At 35.5% G+C, this 19,398-nt stretch overlaps 1 protein-coding gene across 1 annotated transcript in view; it reads right to left on the minus strand.

Moving 5' to 3' along the window:
- Window positions 1–19,398, minus strand: part of PIK3C2G (phosphatidylinositol-4-phosphate 3-kinase catalytic subunit type 2 gamma) — a 378,850-nt gene that overhangs the window by 198,779 nt on the left and 160,673 nt on the right. Inside the window, exons 15-16 of the mRNA XM_049782899.1 lie at window positions 18,393–18,486; window positions 16,954–17,048 (exon numbers count right to left, since the gene is read on the minus strand). Of these exons, the coding sequence (XP_049638856.1) occupies window positions 16,954–17,048; window positions 18,393–18,486 (189 nt within the window). The remainder of the gene's footprint in view (window positions 1–16,953; window positions 17,049–18,392; window positions 18,487–19,398) is intronic.

The following is a 19,398-nucleotide window of genomic DNA, read 5'->3' on the forward strand; positions in this document are numbered from 1 at the left end:
AACTCCTGAGCACCGAGGGGTGTGGCCTCCAAACCAATATATATATATATATATATATATATATATATATATATATATATATATATGATAGAGATATCTACATATATGAGATAGAGATATCTACATATATATGAGATTTTGTTTAGAAAAGCCTTCAGTATCCGAGAGATAGCACATAAGGAATTTTGCCAGCATAAATGGTATATGAAAACGAAATTTTATATTTTTCCTATGGTGCAAATTCTTTTATAGGCAAATGAAGGAAATGAAAGTATGTAGTTTGCTGGAATCCAAAGCATCTTAAAATAAAGGGTGCAGATATGAAATGGTTACCAAAGGACCCTGTATTAACTAGGACACTTATATTTAGCAAAAGAGAATGCTATTCATATAATCATTAGGGATGAAAGACTATTAAAGATTTTTTTTGTTTTGTTTTATTTTTGGGTCACATCTTGTGATGTTCAGGAGTTACTCCTGGCTTGGCGCTCAGAAATCGCTCCTGGCTTGATGGCCATTTGGGACACTGGGGGATTGAACCACAGTCCTCCTAGGTCAGCCATGTGCAAGGCAAACTCTTTACCACTGTGCCACTGTTCTGGCCCCATCATTGAAAAAATGATTAATGACTTGAGAGTGGGAAATACTGTGGCTTTAGAAAGCCATACAAGATGCAAATAAGAAGTATAGAACTTTGAGATCATGAAAATCTCTTATAAAGAAAGAATATATTTTTATCTCATACTCTTGTCATTCTAAATCTATTAGATTAACTAAAATTGTAGAAATATTCTAATGAGAGAGGCATTATTCAGGAATTACTCTGCTCTATAAGTTAGGTACCAAATTGTATTACCAATAAATATTCTGAAAATTATGTGGAAGACAGATGAACTAATTTTATGAATTCATAGGTTTTAGTTTATTATTTTTGAAAGCGCATTCAAATGTTAAAAAGGCAAAGATAATTTTCTACTACTAGGGCCTTTATGATCATTGTTTTTGTTGGTTATAGAAAATATATATTTTCTTTTACAATGAATAATTAAGCAGTGTCATAATGTTTGCCAAGCATTTAATTCAAATCTCTAGTATAAATCATGACAGAGAGTGACTTTTTTTAATATGGTGAAATCAGAATACTATTTCAGCGTTCAGTGAAGTAATTGCATGTAGTTATTCGAATGAAAAATAGTAAGAAGGTAACTGAAGACAAATGAATTAGGAAACAGTGGTAGTAGTGGCTGTGTGAAGTGTTAATTTCCTGCCATGGAAACAGAAACACATTAAAAACATGTTTATGAGAGGCAATAGTTAGTACCTAAGGATTAATTGAAGCAGGTTATTCAAAATAATTAATACTTCCCAGATGTTTTCATGTTGGGTGTCTTGGTTTTAGCTGTAAGCCAGGATATGGCCTATAAAAATAAAAACTAGGCCCTAGGTTTGATTTTTGGCACTATAAAAAGAGAAATAAAAACAAATTGGAAAATGGTGGTAACCTAGGATTAAAAAATTAGAGGGTATATATTTAATTCATTTGGGACCTTTTGAGCTAAGATGCCAGTAACTATTATAGTTACATAAAAACCTTAATATTAAAACCTCAAGTTTAAAGATGATTGCCAAATATTTCTATAGGTTAAATCACTTGAAAATATTTAAAGAATTTTTGGACACAAGGCGATTTCAAAATTATGGCATATATTGGGAGTAGGGTGGGGAGTTGTACACATTCAGGGATCGTTTGTGGCATTCTCAGGGGATCATATATGGTGTTGAAGATAGTCAACTGCATGAAAAACAAATGTCTTATCATTTGTACTTTTACTTTTAAAATCATTGTACAATTTAAAAATCATATATAATTTATTACCTAAGTAAAAGACACTGTTCTGGTTTAGGAAATCAAACAGCAGTTTATTTCTATACACATTTATTCATCTGATTCATTTTCCCACAATCTCTTGGTGAAATAAGATAGGGTTGTTGTTTTTGACCTGACAACTCTAACATAGCAACAAAATGAATACATTCTCCCTACAGACTTAGAACTTCAAGACAACTCCACTAGATGGTCTGCCTCTTTTCCCTTTATCTGAGTCCTGATTCAGGGAATTCTGATGAGAACCCAAATTCGGAATGACTAGGACATAAAAAACTGGCAGGTAGCATTACCATGCTGATGATTTTTGATGATGTTATCAACCTGGAATTTCCTCTGTCCCTAAAATTTCTATCTCCAAATGTTTACCAAGATTTGTACTTGGAATGAAATCCAAGACCCAGGTTGTTAACATTTTATTATTGTTTGCATCTGATATGGACCAGAGGACTTTATTTTCTAACTCATTTACTTGATAAAATGGGTTAAATCGAATTTCATTAGCTTATTATTAGTTGCTTAATTAAATAGTGTTTTTGAGAAAATGGAAAAAGTCTTGGCTTTGTATAATACTGAAAAATAAGCACAAACTCTCTACTAAGTGCCTAGTAAGTCAAAAATTGTTTTAATTTACAGTTAAAAAGAAAAACAGCAAACTTAGTGTTTAAAATAAAAATTATAAATTATAAAAATAATACTTTGGAAAATATGTTTCTTCAAGAGTAGAATTTTGGAGAGGAGCATATTGAATATACCTATAAATTAGTATTTAATTTGATAGCATCCATGTATTACTCTATACCTAATTACACACATTTTAATTTGTTTTTATATAAATAAGTATCAAAACTTGAGATCTTTTTCTTTATTTTTCTTGTAAGTTAAATGAGAAACCCACCTTTTAGAACTTGGATGTATTCATAAATATTAATAGAAAAATTATGACTTCTTCAGATAGCAATCTTGGAAATAGATGTGGAACTGGAAAAGGATCTAAAATGTGCAAAATTATATCTAAGGATATCTTAATATAAATTTTATAATTGTTTTGGGTAAATCACTTATTAAAATACCTTTATTAAACTGAAAATACTTTAATGGATGATTCCTGAAGTCCATTTCACTGCATGATTTTATAATTTTATGAATTCATAGGTTTTAGTTTATTATTTTTGAAATCGCATTCAAATGTTAAAAAGGCAAAGATAATTTTCTACTACTAGGGCCTTTATGATCATTGTTTTTGTTGGTTATAGAAAATATATATTTTCTTTTACAATGAATAATTAAGCAGTGTCATAATGTTTGCCAAGCATTTAATTCAAATCTCTAGCATAAATCATGACAGAGAGTGACTTTTTTTAATATGGAGAAATCAGAATACTATTTCAGCATTCAGTGAAGTAATTGCATGTAGTTATTCGAATGAAAAATTGCCAGATAGTAGATTAGAATGTGTGGTCTCAAAGGCCAGATCTTATCAAGTTTCATCAGTTTATTTATGTCAGACTGTATACACAAGCTGTTCATTTTTATAAATGTTCGTTTTTTAAAGGAATAAATGGAATAATTTGTAGGGAAAATATATATATAAGGTGGGGCTGTGATCAGTAATCACATTTTTCCACTGATCTTGTTTATAGATACTATTCATATGTTTAACGAAAATAATGAGATTTAAACCAATGAAAATTACCCTAACATTTCTCTTGTATTTTTAAGATAATTTATTACAAAGTCCCCTATTTTATAAAACAGAAATACAACTGACTAAAAATAAACCAATCACTATAATGCCACAGCTCAAAAATTGTATGAATGAATTTTACAGATTATTATGTAGACTTTCCCACAAATATCTCACTTTGTTTTCAGGTTGGTTGGGTAGAGACAATATTACTGGGTTAAGAGAATAGCTTATTGTGGCGATTTAATCTGTTGTATTTTTTTTCTGAGAAAAGGGAGAAAGATGATTGCAACTGATCAATATCCAATGACAGCATGAAGTTATTTTCCTTTACCCAAAAATGAAGCAATAATTTATTATTTATTACATTGTAAAGGCGAAGAGGTGAATTCGTAACAATATAATGATTCTAGAAGGTAAAAAATCGCAGGTTTAAAGCCTCCTATTGATTCTGTTTCATACGTGCTCTATTACACTGCCATAACTCCCTACAGTACAGCTCTTTGCTCTTATTTAGGAGTTTTTCAAACATTAAAGAAGAAAGAACATTTCCTTCCTTTGTGTGTTAGCTTGTATACCTTCATCTGAATTTAACACTTTAAGAATGGGAAACCCACCGCTAGACTTTTCTATTTATTTGATGTGCAACTTTGCTTCTCTGCTTGTTGAAATCAGCAAAACTGTATAATGCACAGTGTGCTGTCAGCTGCTCCCTTTGTGATTGTGTGCTTGCCACAAGAACCAGTGGAATTTGCCCTTCTACCTGTATGCTAATGCTTTTAGTCTGTTAACATCTTAGACTGAAATTGCTCTTCTGTCTTTGTCATATAAGACAGCGAATGATAAACAAGTCCATAGCAAACACCACCTCCATTTGGTTGGTTGGTTTTGGATCACCCAGATACTTCTGAGCTACACCCTGTATGTCCTTTGGAGTGGGAGGAAAGAGTCACTCCCAGCTTGCCAAGAGATCCTTGCTCAGGAGCTGTGCAGGGTATTTCATCCTGGCGTTCTGCTGGCTATAATCATGTATACATTAGCCTTTTGAGTTATCTCTGACTATCTTCTGAAAGAAAATATAAAAATATATATTATTAGAAGAGGGAGTAATATCTGACTCTATCTTCTGAAAGAAAATATAAAAATATAAAATATAAAAATATATATATTTAGAAGAGGGAGTAATAACTGACCTAAAGGATGATAAGAAAATAATTTTGGGTGGCAATAGGACAGCAGCGATAGGGGCGTGTGTTACATCAAAAAAGAAAATCACATAATTGTGTTTTTATGTAGAATAGTCCCAGATTTGAAATATTGTTCTAAAATTCTATTCACAGAAAAGTTTAAATATGTGGTTTAGTGAATAGGCAGAGTTTGGCTCCTTAGAATGGCTAGCATGTTGAAGCTCATAGAAGATGGTTCTACAGTCAGTGACAGGTACCATCTGGGGAAAAGACCTCATACCAGCAAGAGTCACCAAGATTTATTTCAGTTGTTCCTATTTACCTAGCAGATGCTTCCACATTTATTTGTTCTATTGGCCCTAATTCTTGACTTCTACTTGCATTCTTCCTCTAATATAGTTTCAACTTCACTAGTGCAAGGCATTCTGCTACTTGCTTGGGCCAATCTTCTGGAAAAATTCTTTAACAGATAGCTTTGGTTTGGCATCAAGCCCATTTGAGTGCTCCAGAAGCTCTCTTCTGCCCCCTTCTGTCACAATATTCTGTGACACGGAGCCAACTGAGAAAGACTTGCAAGCAAGCAAATGGCCTCACATGACTGAATCCCACTGCCTTCCTAATTGCAATTAATGGAATAATTATCTTGGGCACAGTACCAACTACTGCACATGCTTGTGATATAACAATGACTACAATAACTAAGAGTGATGGGGGTTGCATTTAATGTGCAAATGGATGCTTCATCGTAGGCTGACCCTCCACTTTGAAAAATAGTTCAGCTTTCTGCAGCATGCGCATTATATAACATTTTGTAAACGTGCTATGCTATAAAATATCTCTCTACTAAATGATTCTTGTTCAAATTGACTCTCTGTCTTGGAGCTTATTCAATTGAACTTAATGCCCTAACTACAGACGATTATGATATTGCTGTACCATTTATAATATATCTCATTGCAAATAGATATTTCAGTTTTAAAAAAAGATGTAATTAGATCTTTATTGTCAATAAAAAATATTTGTGTTAGGTCAGGCTCCCTAGAACAGATCATGAGACAAGAACTGATATGAATGTGATTTACTGAGGGAAGAAATCGGAAGAAGAAATCAGTATCAGGGAGGGGAAACAGTTAACAAGGTCATTATCAAGTCCAGTTTTGATGATCTCTAGGGAGACGGTACACACTGATTTGATCTAATGGATTTCCTAGCTTCCAGGTCAGGGAGATGTGGTAGCAAAAAAAAAATGATACAATAAAGAAGCATTTACCCAGAAGGTAAAAAGTATCTAGCCAGGTAGAAAGGGAAACAGCAGGATCTTGGGGAATATGCTGAATAGAGTGCCCATGATGTGATATTACAGATAGCCTTGGAAAAAAAGATCTGTAGCTTCATGATTTTTGAATTATCTTTTTAATATTTTATTTAAACACCTTGATTGCATACATGATTGTGTTTGGGTTTCACTCATGTTAAGAACACCACCCATCACCAGTGCAACATTCCCATCACCAATATCCCAAATCTCCCTTCTCCCCACCCGACCCCGCCTGTACTCTAAACAGGCTTTCCATTTCCCTCATACATTCTCATTAATAGGACAGTTCAAAATGTAGTTATTTCTCTAACTAAATTCAATACTCTTTGTGGTGAGCTTCCTGTGGTGAGCTGGAACTTCCAGCTCTTTTCTACTTTGTGTATGAAAATTATTATTGCAAGAATGTCTTTCATTTTTCTTAAAACCCATAGATGAGTGAGACCATTCTGCATTTCTCTCTCTCTCTGACTTATTTCACTCAGCATAATAGATTCCATGTACATCCATGTATAGGAAAATTTCATGACTTCATCTCTCCTGACAGCTGCATAATATTCCATTGTGTATATGTACCACAGTTTCTTTAGCCATTCTTCTGTTGAAGGGCATCTTGGTTGTTTCCAGAGTCTTGCTATGGTAAATAGTGCTGCAATGAATATAGGTGTAAGGAAGGGGTTTTTGTATTGTATTTTTGTGTTCCTAGGATATATTCCTAGGAGTGTTATAGCTGGATCGTATGGGAGCTCGATTTCCAGTTTTTGGAGGAATCTCCATATTGTTTCCATAAAGGTTGAACTAGACGGCATTCCCACCAGCAGTGGATAAGAGTTCCTTTCTCTCCACATCCCCGCCGACTCTGTTTATTCTTATTCTTTGTGATGTGTGCCATTCTCTGTGGTGTGAGGTGGTACCTCATAGTTGTTCTGATTTGCATCTCCCTGATGATTAGTGATGCGGAGCATTTTTTCATGTGTCTTTTAGCCATTTGTATTTCTTCTTTGTCAAAGTGTCTGTCCATTTCTTCTCCCCATTTTTTGATGGGATTAGATGTTTTTTTCTTGTACATTTCTTGTATATTTTGGAGATTAGCCCCTTATCTGATGGGTATTGGGTGAATAGTTTCTCCCACTCAGTGGGTGACTCTTGTATCCTGGGCGCTACTTCCTTTCAGGTGCAAAAGCTTCTCAGCTCAATATATTCCCATCTGTTAATCTCTGCTTTCACTTGCTTGGAGAGTGCAGTTTCCTCCTTGAAGATGCCTGTAGTCTCAATGTCCTGGAGTGTTTTGCCTACGTGTTGTTCTATATATCTTATGGTTTCGGGTCTGATATCGAGGTCTTTAAAAACATTTGGATTTTACCTTCGTACATGATGTTAGCTAGGAATTTAAGTTCAATTTTTTGCAAGTGGCTATCCAGTTATGCCAACACCACTTGTTGAAGAGGTTTTCTTTGCTCCATTTAAGATTTCCTGCTCCTTTTTTCAAACATTAGGTGATTGTATGTCTGGGAAACATTTTCTGAGTATTCGAGCCTATTTCACTGATCTGAGGGCCTGTCCTTATTCCAATACCATGCTGTTTTGAGAACTATTGCTTTGTAGTAAAGTTTAAATTTTGGAAAATTAATTCCTCCCATATTCTTTTTCCCAATGATTGCTGTAGCTATTCTAGGGTTTTTATTGTTCCAAACAAATTTCAAAAGTGCCTGATCCACTTCTTTGAAGAAAGTCATGGGTATCTTTACAGGGATCACATATAATCTGTATAATGCCTTGGGGAGGATTGCTAATCTATGAGCCGGGTATGTGTTTTCATTTCTGTGTGTCCTCCCTTATTTCTTGGAGCAGAGTTTATAGTTTTCTTTGTATAGGTCCTTCACATTTTTAGTAAAGTTGACTCCAAGATATTTAAGTTTGTGTGGCACTATTGTGAATGGGGTTGTTTTCTTAATGTCCATTTCTTTTTTATAACTATTGGTGTATAGAAAGGCCATTGATTTTTGTGTGTTAATTTTGTAGCCTGCCACCTTGCTATATGAGTCTATTGTTTCTAGAAGCTTTTAGGTAGAGTCTTTAGGGTTTTCTAAGTAGAGCATCATGTCATCTGCAAACAGTGAGAGCTTGACTTCTTCCTTTCCTATCTGGATTCCCTTGATATCTTTTTCTTGCCTAATCGCTATAGCGAGTACTTCCAGTGCTATGTTGAATAGGAGTGGTGAGAGAGGACAGTCTTGTCTTGTGCCAGAATTTAGAGGGAAGGCTTTTAGTTTTTCTCCATTGAGGATAATATTTGCCACTGGCTTGTGGTAGATGGCCTTAAGTATATTGAGAAAGGATCCTTCCATTCCCATCTTGCTGAGAGTTTCGATCAAGAATGGGTGTTGGACCTTATCAAATGCTTTCTCTGCATCTATTCATATGATCATGTGATTTTTATTTTTCTTGTTGTTGATGTTGTGTATTATGTTAATAGATTTATGGATGTTAAACCATCCTTGCATTCCTAGGATGAAACCTACTTGATCGTAGTGGATGATCTTCTTAATGAGGCATTGAATCCTATTTGCCAGGATTTAGTTGAGGATCTTTGCATCTGTATTCATCAGAGATATTGTTCTGTAATTTTCTTTTTTGGTAGCATCTCTGTCTGGTTTAGGTATCAAGGTGATGTTGGCTTCATAAAAGCTATTTGAAAGTGTTTCCGTTTGTTCAATTTTATGAAATAATCTTCCCAGGATTGTTAGTAGTTCCTCTTGGAAAGTTTGAAAGAATTCATTAGTGAATCCATCTAGGCCTGGGCTTTTGTTTTTGGGCAGACATTTGATTACCGTTTTAATTTTATCAGTAGTGATGGGGGTATTTAGATATGCTATATTCTCTTCCTTCAAACATGGAAGATTATAAGAGTCCAAGAATTTATCCATTTCTTCCAGGTTCTCATTTTCACTGGCGTAGAGTTTCTCAAAACAGTTTCTGATTACCCTTTGAATCTCTGCCATATCAGAAGTTATCACTCCATTTTCATTCCTAATATGAGTTATCAAGTTTCTCTCTTTCTTTCTTTGTTAGTTTTTCCAGTGGTCTATCAATATTGTTTATTTTTTCAAAGAACCAATTTCTGCTTTCGTTGATCTTTTGGATTTTTTTTTGGGGGGGGGGTTTCCACTTCACTGATTTCTGCTCTCAGCTTTGTTATTTCCTTCTTTCTCCCTATTTTTGGGTCCTTCTGTTGAGCACTTTCTAGTTCTATTAGCTGTATCATTAAGCTACTCACGTAAGCCCCTCCTTCCTTCCTGATGTGTGCTTACAAAGCTATAAATTTTCCTCTCAGTACTGCTTTTGCTGTGTCCCATAAGTTCTGATAGTTTGTGTCTTTATTGTCATTTGTTTCCAAGAACTTTTTGATTTCCTCCTTGAATAACCCACTGGTTATTCAGTATAAGGCTGTTTAACTTCCAGGTGTGAAAGTTTTTTTTCTGTGTCCCTTTGGAATTCACAAATAATTTCTGAGCTTTGTGGTCAGCGAAGGTAGTCTGCAAAATTTCTATCCTCTTGATATTATGGAGGTATGCTTTATGTGCCAGTATGTAGTCTATCCTGGAGAATGTCCCATGTACATTGGAGAAGCATGTGTATCCATTTTTCTGGGAATGGAGTGTCCTATATATATATATATATATATATATATATATATATATATATATATATATATATATCCACTAGGCCTCTTTCTTCCATTTCTCTCCTCAGGTCTAGTGTGTTCTTGTTGGGTTTCATTCTGGTTGACCTATCCAGTGTTGACAAAGCTGTGTTGAGGTCCCCCACAATTATTGTGTTGTTATTGATATTATTTTTCAGATTTCTCAACAATTGTATTAAATATTTTTCTGGCCCTTCACTCGGTGCATATATGTTTAGGAGAGTTATTTCTTCCTGTTTTACATAACCCTTGATTATTATAAAATGTCCATCTTTGTCCCTTACAATCTTCCTGAGTATAAAGTTTGCATTATCTGATATTAGTATGGCCACTCCAGCTTTTTTGTGGGTGTTGTTTTCTTGGATAATTTTTCTCCAGCCTTTTATTTTGAGTCTATGTTTGTTCTGACTATTCAGGTGCATTTCTTGTAGGTAGAAGAAGGTTGGATTTAGTTGTTTGATCCATTTAGCCACTGTGTGTTTCTTAACTGGTGCATTTAGTCCATTGACGTTGAGAGAAAGAACTGTCCTTGGATTTAATGCCATCTTTATATCGAAATTTGGTGTGTCTTTTGGTTAGTATTGTCTTAGGTTAGGTCTTTCAGTTTTTCTCTTAAGACTGGTTTTGAGTCTGTAAAGTTTCTGAGCTGTTTTTTTTTTTGTCTGTGAAACTATGTATTTCTGTCAAACTGGAAATTGAGTTTTGCTGGCTAGAGTATTCTAGGTGAAGCATTCATCTCATTTAGCCTTGTCACAATATCCCACCATTGCTTTCTGGCCTTGAGTGTTTCTGGTGACAGGTCTGCTGTAAATCTCAAGGATGCTCCCTCGAATGTAATTTCCCTTTTTGATCTTGTTTTCAGAATTCTGTCTTTATCTGTGGAATTCATCATTTTAACTAGGATGTGCCTTGGGGTATTTTTTTCTGGGGTCTCTTTTGGTTGGTGCTCTTCGAGCATGAAGGATTTGATCACATATATTCTTTAGCTCTGGAAGTTTCTCTTTAATGATGTTCTTGACCGTTGATTCTTCCTGGAAATTTTCTTCCTGGGTCTCTAGGACTCTAATGATTTTTAAGTTGTTTCTGTTGAGCTTATCATAGACTTCTATTTTCATCTGTTCCCATTCTTTGACTAATTTTTCCATTGTCTGTTCATTTGCTTTAAGTTCTTTTTTGTCCAATCTCTCCTGCTGTATGGAATTGTAATTTATCTCATCTTCCACAGCACCAAGTCTATTCTCAGCTTCTGTTATCCTGTCCCAGAGCATATCCATTTTGTCATTCACTTCGTTTACTAGTTTTTCAGGCCTGTTAGTTGACATGTTATTTCAGTTTGGAGTTTTGTGATTTCTGTCTTCATATTTTCTTGGTTCTTATTAGTGTTCTGTTCAACTCGATCCATGGTTTCTTTGAGTTTGTTGAGCATCTTCCATATTGCTAGTCTAAAGTCCTTATCTGAGAGGTTGATTAGTTAGTTGGTCATTATCTGGTCATCAGAATTGTCATCTTCATTCTCTATGTCTGTATGTCTGATGCTGGCCTGCATTGTTTCCCCATTTTCACACTTGTATTGTGGTTTTTCTACGTGTTGTGGTGGTATTCATTGGCTAAATGATGTAGGCAACCACACTCCTCTGGCTCCACCCTTTCTGGATGGGTTGACTTGCCTCCAAGGGAGGGGAGTCCTCCGTGGATAAACCTCACACAGGATCAAATCTTAGGCCTGAGCATGCAACAGAGAAGACAGTCCGGAGAGAAATGCTGGGCTTCAGTGATCCAGCATAGTTCTTAGTGTGATTTTTTTCTTCTTGTTGCGATGGTGTTTTTTCCTTAGAAAGAGCGCATGACTGCTCTGCTTTGCTATGCGGCTGTGCTCTGCTGGAGGCTCTTTTCGGCCCACTCCCAAAATGTTCACAGGACAGACAGTAGACAGACACACACAGGCAGCACTCACATTTTTTCACAATCAGACCCCACTGGGCAGTCGTAGTTTCATAGATTTTCCCAGCCTAATGTCACAAATGGGGATCTGGCTTCTGCAAAGTACTGCTTATAGCTGGTTTTCATGTTAAGGAGCAGTTCCTTGGCGTTCCTGCCCTAGAATGGACCTCTGGGAGAGCGAGTTTTCTGGAGCCTCTTTTCGGCCCACTCCTAAGAGGTTCACACAACAGGACAGTAGACAGACACACACAGGCAGCACTCACAATTTTTCACAGTCGGGCCCCACTGGGCAGGCGTAGTTTCCTTGAGTTATATTTTTAAATGCCTCTTGAGTTTCAGACATGGATAGAATTAGTGACTGGAAAAGTAATGGTATTGATATTCTGAACCATTGCAGGAGTGGAAGTGGAAGCAACATGAGAGAAGTCTCCTTGAAGTACTGTGAAAGATATCTGGCATATTTATACAGAGTAAAATCTGGGATCAGTGTGAGAGTAACAGTCTAACCAGATGGAGATGTGACATCACAGCTGGTCTATTAAGGACCCTTCAAAAGCCCTTTTAGTTGCTTGAGCTGCCTTCAAAACCAACCACAAACTGTCAAATTAACCAAGTACTCTGGGTTCATTCTACACCCCGGAGACCAGCCCATATCTCAAGCTAAGTAGTGCAGTGTTGACATTTTTTCCTCCTCTGGAGTAGCCCATGTTTTGATTATGTATCTCTCTTTTTCTTCTGTCATATTTCTCAAAGTGAATTTATTTAAACCACTTGACTTCACCCACACATAAACACAAACATACATGGAAATAAAATGGGTTTAGGTTCTAGAGACTAGTGTCCTCCATGAAGCTAGGGACACACATATCTAGACCTTTGAAGATTCTGTCTTTCCATCTTCATCTTGTGTTCCCTTGGGGTACTCTTGACTTTAGACTGCTCATTTCCATCAAGTGTCTTCTTCATCGGGCCTCCATATATGTGTGTGTGTCCACTTGTGTTTTGTATATTTAAAGGACATTTGTCACTTGAAATTGTACCTACATTGATAATCCAGGCTAATCTCATCTCAAAATCCTTTTGCTTTTGTTGGTTTGGGGACCAAATCAGTGGTGATCAGAGAATATTCCCAGCTCTGTGCTCTCAATTTTTTCTTCTTTCTCAATTTTTTCATGCAGAAGGATCTTGTGTATGATGCCTGGGATTAAACCCGAGCCTCCTTCAGCAAAAACATATGCATATCCCATTCAGTAGTCTCTCTGGTTTCAAATCTTAAAAGTTTCTAATTTGACTATATCTTCAAATATATTTTTCCTAAATAAGCTTGTATTTATAGGCTCCTGGGGCTAGGATTTGATCTATAATTTTTTGGGTTTAGAGTAAATTTTCATTCAAACCAATATTTTTTATCTCAAATAAAAAAGTCATCAGTTTTAAGCATCAGTAATTAAATTTTACTTGATACTTGCTGTTGACTCCACAGATGTTAAAACCTACTGCACAGAGGAGGGAATGATGTAGGTAGTCATATGGCAAAATTCTCTAGCAATGAATTTTTCCTCTAGTTGAAAGTCAAGATGTAACTAAAAGAAATTGCCTCATACCCTAGGAACACACACACAAAAAAAACACAATGCAAAAATGCCCTTTGCACTTCTGTGTTCATTGCTGCTTATTGTGTTCAGTACTATTTTCAATAGACAAATACAACCCTGTTGCCATACAACAGAGGAGTGGCTAAAGAAACTATGGTACATATAAACAATGAAATATTTGCAGCCATGAGGAAAATGAAATCATGAAATTTTTCTCTACCTGTATAGACATGAAAACTATTGTGCTGAGTGAAATAAGTCAGAGGGAGATATATAGACACAGAATAGTGTCACTCATCTATGGTATTTAAGAAAAATAAAAGACAGTATAGTAATAATACCCAGAGACAATAGAGATGTGGGCCTGAAGGACCAGCCCCTAATAGATAGTTTATCATAGTACAGTAATAGCACTGGCAACTATCATGACAATAATAGTGAATGAAAGAATTAAAATGCCTGTCTTGAAGCCAGACATTGGGTGGGGAAGGATGGAAATGGGGAGCATTTGTGGTGGGAAGTTTGCACAGGTGAAGGATGATATATATTCAATGACTGAAACTCAACTATGAACATTTCTATATTCATGGTACTTAAATAAGAAAAAAAATTTTTTCCCATTTCTTTCTAGTTTATTCAATTCTTTTTTTTATGATTCTTTTTTTTTAATTTTTATTTTGATCATAGTGGCTTACATATTGTTGACAATAATATTTTAGGTACATATTTACATAAAATCAGGGGGGATTTCCATCACCAAATTGTCCTCCCTACACCTCCGTTTCTGTCCTATCTCCCATATCCTTTTCCCTCATCCCAGGGCAGCTAGAATATGTGGTCCCCTCTGTATCCAACCCACTACTTAGTAGTCTTGCACCTGTTTGGTCTTGATGCCTCCCTTATTTCCCCCTCTAACTGGAGGCAGGACTAGCTAGTTCAAGTTGCGTGGTTTTGTTTGAAAAAGAGAAAAGTGATAAACTGGGGTAAGAGTCTAATACCCCGAAAATGGGCGGAGTCCTTCTAAAGGCTCTTATCATCAATTTGGGAGATGGAGAAAAAGAAGGTGAAACACTCCACTAGTACCAAAAGAAGTAATTATTTTAAAAATTATTTTAAAAATTATTTTAAAAATTAAAATTAAAAAAATAAAAGTTTGCCTCATTGCCAGCCCAGAAATTGTACAAAGTTATAATAACCGCCATCCTTTTGAAATGCAAATGCTGAGTTCTTTGGAGATGAGGAAATGAAACTGAGGTACCATACAGAGAAATGTAAATCCTGTCAGCAAAGAAGTTTCAAGACAAACTAATGAAGACCACCAAGTCTTTCCTTTTAACAACATCTTAGTAATAACTTTTATATGGGTTTGGCTACTTGAACATCTACTCAGTAAGTCCTGGTTTCCTCTGTCCCTGTCTTCACTTTAAACTCAATCCTCTAGGTAAGAAGATATAAAAATAAAAGGCTTTCTGCCTTTCCTCTGAATCCTGCTTATGGCATACACCCCATTCCACTAGAGGCTTTTGGCACTTTATACTTTCTTTTTTCTTTCTCTTCTTAAAAGTAGAAGGAGGTATCTCCAAGGAATAAACCCATGTCTAGCTATCACCGAAGATGAAAACTGGTATTGAAAGCTTATAAATCTTCCAAATTCAGAGACTATTCTAAATTCTCTTTCTATAAAAATAGTGAATAATAGGGGCCAGAAAAATAGCTTAGCAGGTAGGGAGTTTGTCTTGCACACAGCTAACCTGGCTTATATTCTGGCATCCCATATGATCCTATATGGTCTTTTGAGCCTTTCAGCAGTGATTTCTAAGTACAGAGCCAGGAGTAACCCCTGAATGTTGCTCAGTGTGGCCCCAAAACAAAACAAAACAAGCAAACAAAAATAATGAATTCAACTAGCTGCCCTTCCAATAGAGGAAACTTGTGGAAACTGAGACAATTTTCCTTTTCAGTAAAACTATCCATAGTGGTGCCAAGGAGTAAAAATGGTGTTCTGTACAAATTATTAATTTTTTTTTTTGGTTTTTGGGTCACACCCGGCAGTGCTCAGGGGTTATTCCTGGCTCCAGGCTCAGAAATTGCTCCTGGCAGGCACGGGGGACCATATGGGATGCCGGGATTCGAACCGATGACCTCCTGCATGAAAGACAAACGCCTTACCTCCATGCTATCTCTCCGGCCCCACAAATTATTAATTTTAATGAATATTGAGGAAACCTTTTGATCAGTGATGGCTGCCAGCACTAAATATTGTTGGAGAGCATTTTGGATATATGATGCTACATGGCTTGGAAAACAACTGGGCTTGCTAATGTGAACCAAAACAGTTGTTGAATCCAAGGGAGGGCGGGCTAAGCAGAATAGGTGGTTGTGGTTAGAGTTCAATATGCTGAATGTGAGAAAATATTAACCGAGTTTTTCATTTTTCTTCATTAAACCTCTTCACTTACTGTGGGAACCAATAAATGCTGCCTGCTATAGAAACCAAGGAAATGTGAGGAAAATTATATAGAGCCAATTTTATCCTGATGTCATTGATATTTATAATTCTGAAAATGTTTGCTCTTATATTAAACCTTTAACAGTAGTAATAAAAGCAAAGTTAAAAGAATAGTATTAGAGGAACTTCATATTAAATAGGATTGAGTGGGCTATTATGATAGAATCTCACTGAGAAGTATTCTTCAGGACTAGAGAGACAGTACAGAGTTTAAAGCTTGTACCTTGCATGTGGCCTACCATGTTTCAATTACTTGAAAACACAGTCCCCCAAACACTGTCACTACACTTTTGGAGATCTCTCAAGTATTACCTGTCTGGCCAGTTAATTCCTGAAACCCTTAGCACTAAATCTTGTGATTTTCAAGTAGAATCACTGGCCTGGTTGGTGGAGAAATTCCAGGAGATGCCCTGGATCTCCTGATCACTTGGGATGTTCCCTTCCATATTCCCTCCCCATCCTCCTCTTCCCACAAATAATAACTCTAGGTTTGGGGAAAATTTAGAAAAAAGTAAAAGTTTTCACCAACATGATTGCCTTTAGATTCTATTGTTTATAACAAATATTACAAAGAAATTAGTTTTAAAGCATTATTCTCCAGAACATCCACAAGTCTACTGCTACATTTTTTTTGTTTGTTTTGTTTTTGGGTTACACTCAGCACAGTCAGGAGTTACTCCTGGCTCTATGCTCATAAATAGCTCCTGGCAGGCTCTGGGGACCATATGGGATGCCAGGACTTGACTTTTTGCATGCAAGGCAAACTCCTTACCTCCATGCTATCTCTCCGGCCCCTATTGCTACCTTTTATACTGAAACCTTCAACAAGTTGATATAGTGGCAAATAACACTTGTGATTTAAAGTTATAAGAAAAATATCCTCCAGGATGTTTAAAATTCTGGCTGGGTTTACAAACAACTACCAGGTCAAAGAATTTTTGAAGATGATTACAATTAAATTGTACTCATAAATAAAAATAATCTTGACAAGTACTTGAATTTGCTGGAGTTTGTAAATGGAATTTCATGTCAATGACAAGATAAAGGAATTTTTCTTTATCTTCTAAAACTGTCTTATAAAAAGAAGTTGACCATAAAAACAATCACCTGCCCTATTTTAGTTCATCTTACCAGTAAAGACGATGGGCTATCTGGACACTTTGCAAGGAACGGTTTAATAGAAATTGCATTAGAGGACCTTCAAGATTCCATTCAAACTTCATGGCCTGAAATAAGAAATACAATCACTTTTCTTTATTTTTTTTATAACAGTGACTACAGAGGACATAAGAGGCTCGAGGAAAAGGTGAGGGAGGACAGTATTTTTGAAAAATGTTAATAATAAAATAGCATGGTTGGCTGGTGAAAAATAAGAATATACATAAATCAAACAATTTACATTAGCTTAGTCTTGTTGCTGTATATATTTAGCATCACAGTATAACAAATAAAGGCAGGAGTTGTTAAAGTTTAACCATGCTTAGAAGAATCTTCACACACACACAAATGGAAAATAGATAAGCTATTATAATTGGATAGCCCATCATTTATAGATAATTTTATAAACTGTGATTTTTAAAGTATTTTACAAAACTACTTACAACATTGTGATAATTGATGTTAGTACAAAATACTATTAGGCAATAGAATTTAGAAACTATCAATTTATATTTGAATTATTCTACGTGTTTGTGATCAATTTACTCTAAGAGAAAGGTGAGTAACATTGAAATTATTCAATGTCCAGAAAGTCACTATTTTCTAGAGAAGACTTAGTTGACTATGTAAAAAATAATTTTCTGTATAATTGCTATGCATATGTAATCACCTGAAAATTTATCAAAGTTATTCATAGTTTTTAAATTCTAACTAATATGTAAAGCAGTTAAAAATTTGGGGGAGGTCTGGAGCTTTAGCAAAAAGGTAGGACATTTGATTTGTCTGTGGCCAACCTTCATTTCTTCTCCATCATCCCATATGGTGTTGAGCCTGTCAGGAGTGATTTCTAAATGCAGAGCCAGGAGGAATGACTGAGCACTGCTATTTGTGGCTCCAAAACCATTTATTTTTCAAATTTTTTGTACCTTCAAACTGCCCGTTTTATCTAGAGAATGTCTGCATTGCCACTGTTTAATCTATCATTGATTAAATGTAACTATTAGTTTTTGAATTTTATTTTGAGAGGCTTTGGGCCAGATCTAGAGATGCTCAGATGCTACTCAGAAATTACTCCTAATGGATCATGGGGGGTCATATGGACTGCCGAGGATTAAACTTGTGTTGGCTGTATGCAAGGCAGGTTCCCTACACTTTTAATTGCTAATTTTTAAAGGATAGTTATTAGTAAAAATTCTGGACATTCTTGATAATTATGCAATTTTTTTGTTTGCTTTTGGTTTAGCGGGGGCACACCCAGAGACGCTCAGGGCTTACTTCTGGCTCTGAGCTCAGATATTCCTCCCGGTCGTCTTAGAGGACAATATGTAATGCCGGGATCAAAACCGGGTCAAGGAAGAACGCCCTACACCCTTGCTGTGCTATTGCTCCTGTCCCAGTTATGCCATTCTTACCTGAACTAGTTGTGGGAGAAATTCCAGTAATTCATCATTCAAGAGTTTGTCTAATTGTTGCACAGCCACTTTACGAATGTCTAGATCAGCAAAACTAATAAAAAATAAAAGTGTCTATTAATCTCTTAAATGTAAGAAATTAGGCATGAAAACTTTCAGGGCAATAGGATAAATTATATCTCCAGTGCATAAAATCAAGTTATTACAGAATTGTTTAAGGTGATCAATAGCACCAATTTATAATTTTTCTGTGCTTTATATCTTATGTATACTGTACAAGGAAGCCCATTCTACATATTTTGGAAACTTAGCTAAGTCAGATCCCTGCCTGCAAGCTTTCCTGTTTAGAAAATGGGCCTTATAGGATAGCAACGATATTTTCTAAAATAATATGAAACTATTTGCTTCTTGTTTATCTATGCACTTGTTAGGTAAATGAGTACCAGCTGTAGTCTCTGTGGTTTATTGGATTCAACACAGGATACAATATACTTTTGGTCAGATTGTAATGCAAACCAGAAATCTAAGTGTCCTTTAATAAATAAACAAATATAATTCAATAAAGCGTAAGGTTACTACACTGAAGTTTTGGAGAGTAATGTGCTTTATTCACTTGTGAGCTGTACATGTCTGCCATAAGATTAAGCACCACAGAAACACAAAATAATTATTATTACTAGATCTAATTTATAAAGATATTTAGCATTTGAAATCCTATACCAAAGATAATTTATCTTCAAGTCAGCTCGTCAGGTTGTCATCATCTTTCTCCATTCAAAGAATTAGTTTAAATTATCTACCATCTCCCAGGAAATGCAGAGATCATTTGGATAGCCTACTGCCTTGAAGTGGTTAGATATGGTTAGGGAAATGGCAAAAACAATTAATTTTAAGCAAAATCTTGTCAGAAATAAAATCAATATGCATAACTTAAAATTCATCTGAGCTATTTATAACAAGTCGCTGGAAAACAAACGAAAATGAATAAATAAAAGCACTTCAAAAT

Source organism: Suncus etruscus, chromosome 11 (genome assembly GCF_024139225.1).
Source record: "Suncus etruscus isolate mSunEtr1 chromosome 11, mSunEtr1.pri.cur, whole genome shotgun sequence".
NCBI lineage: Eukaryota > Metazoa > Chordata > Mammalia > Eulipotyphla > Soricidae > Suncus > Suncus etruscus.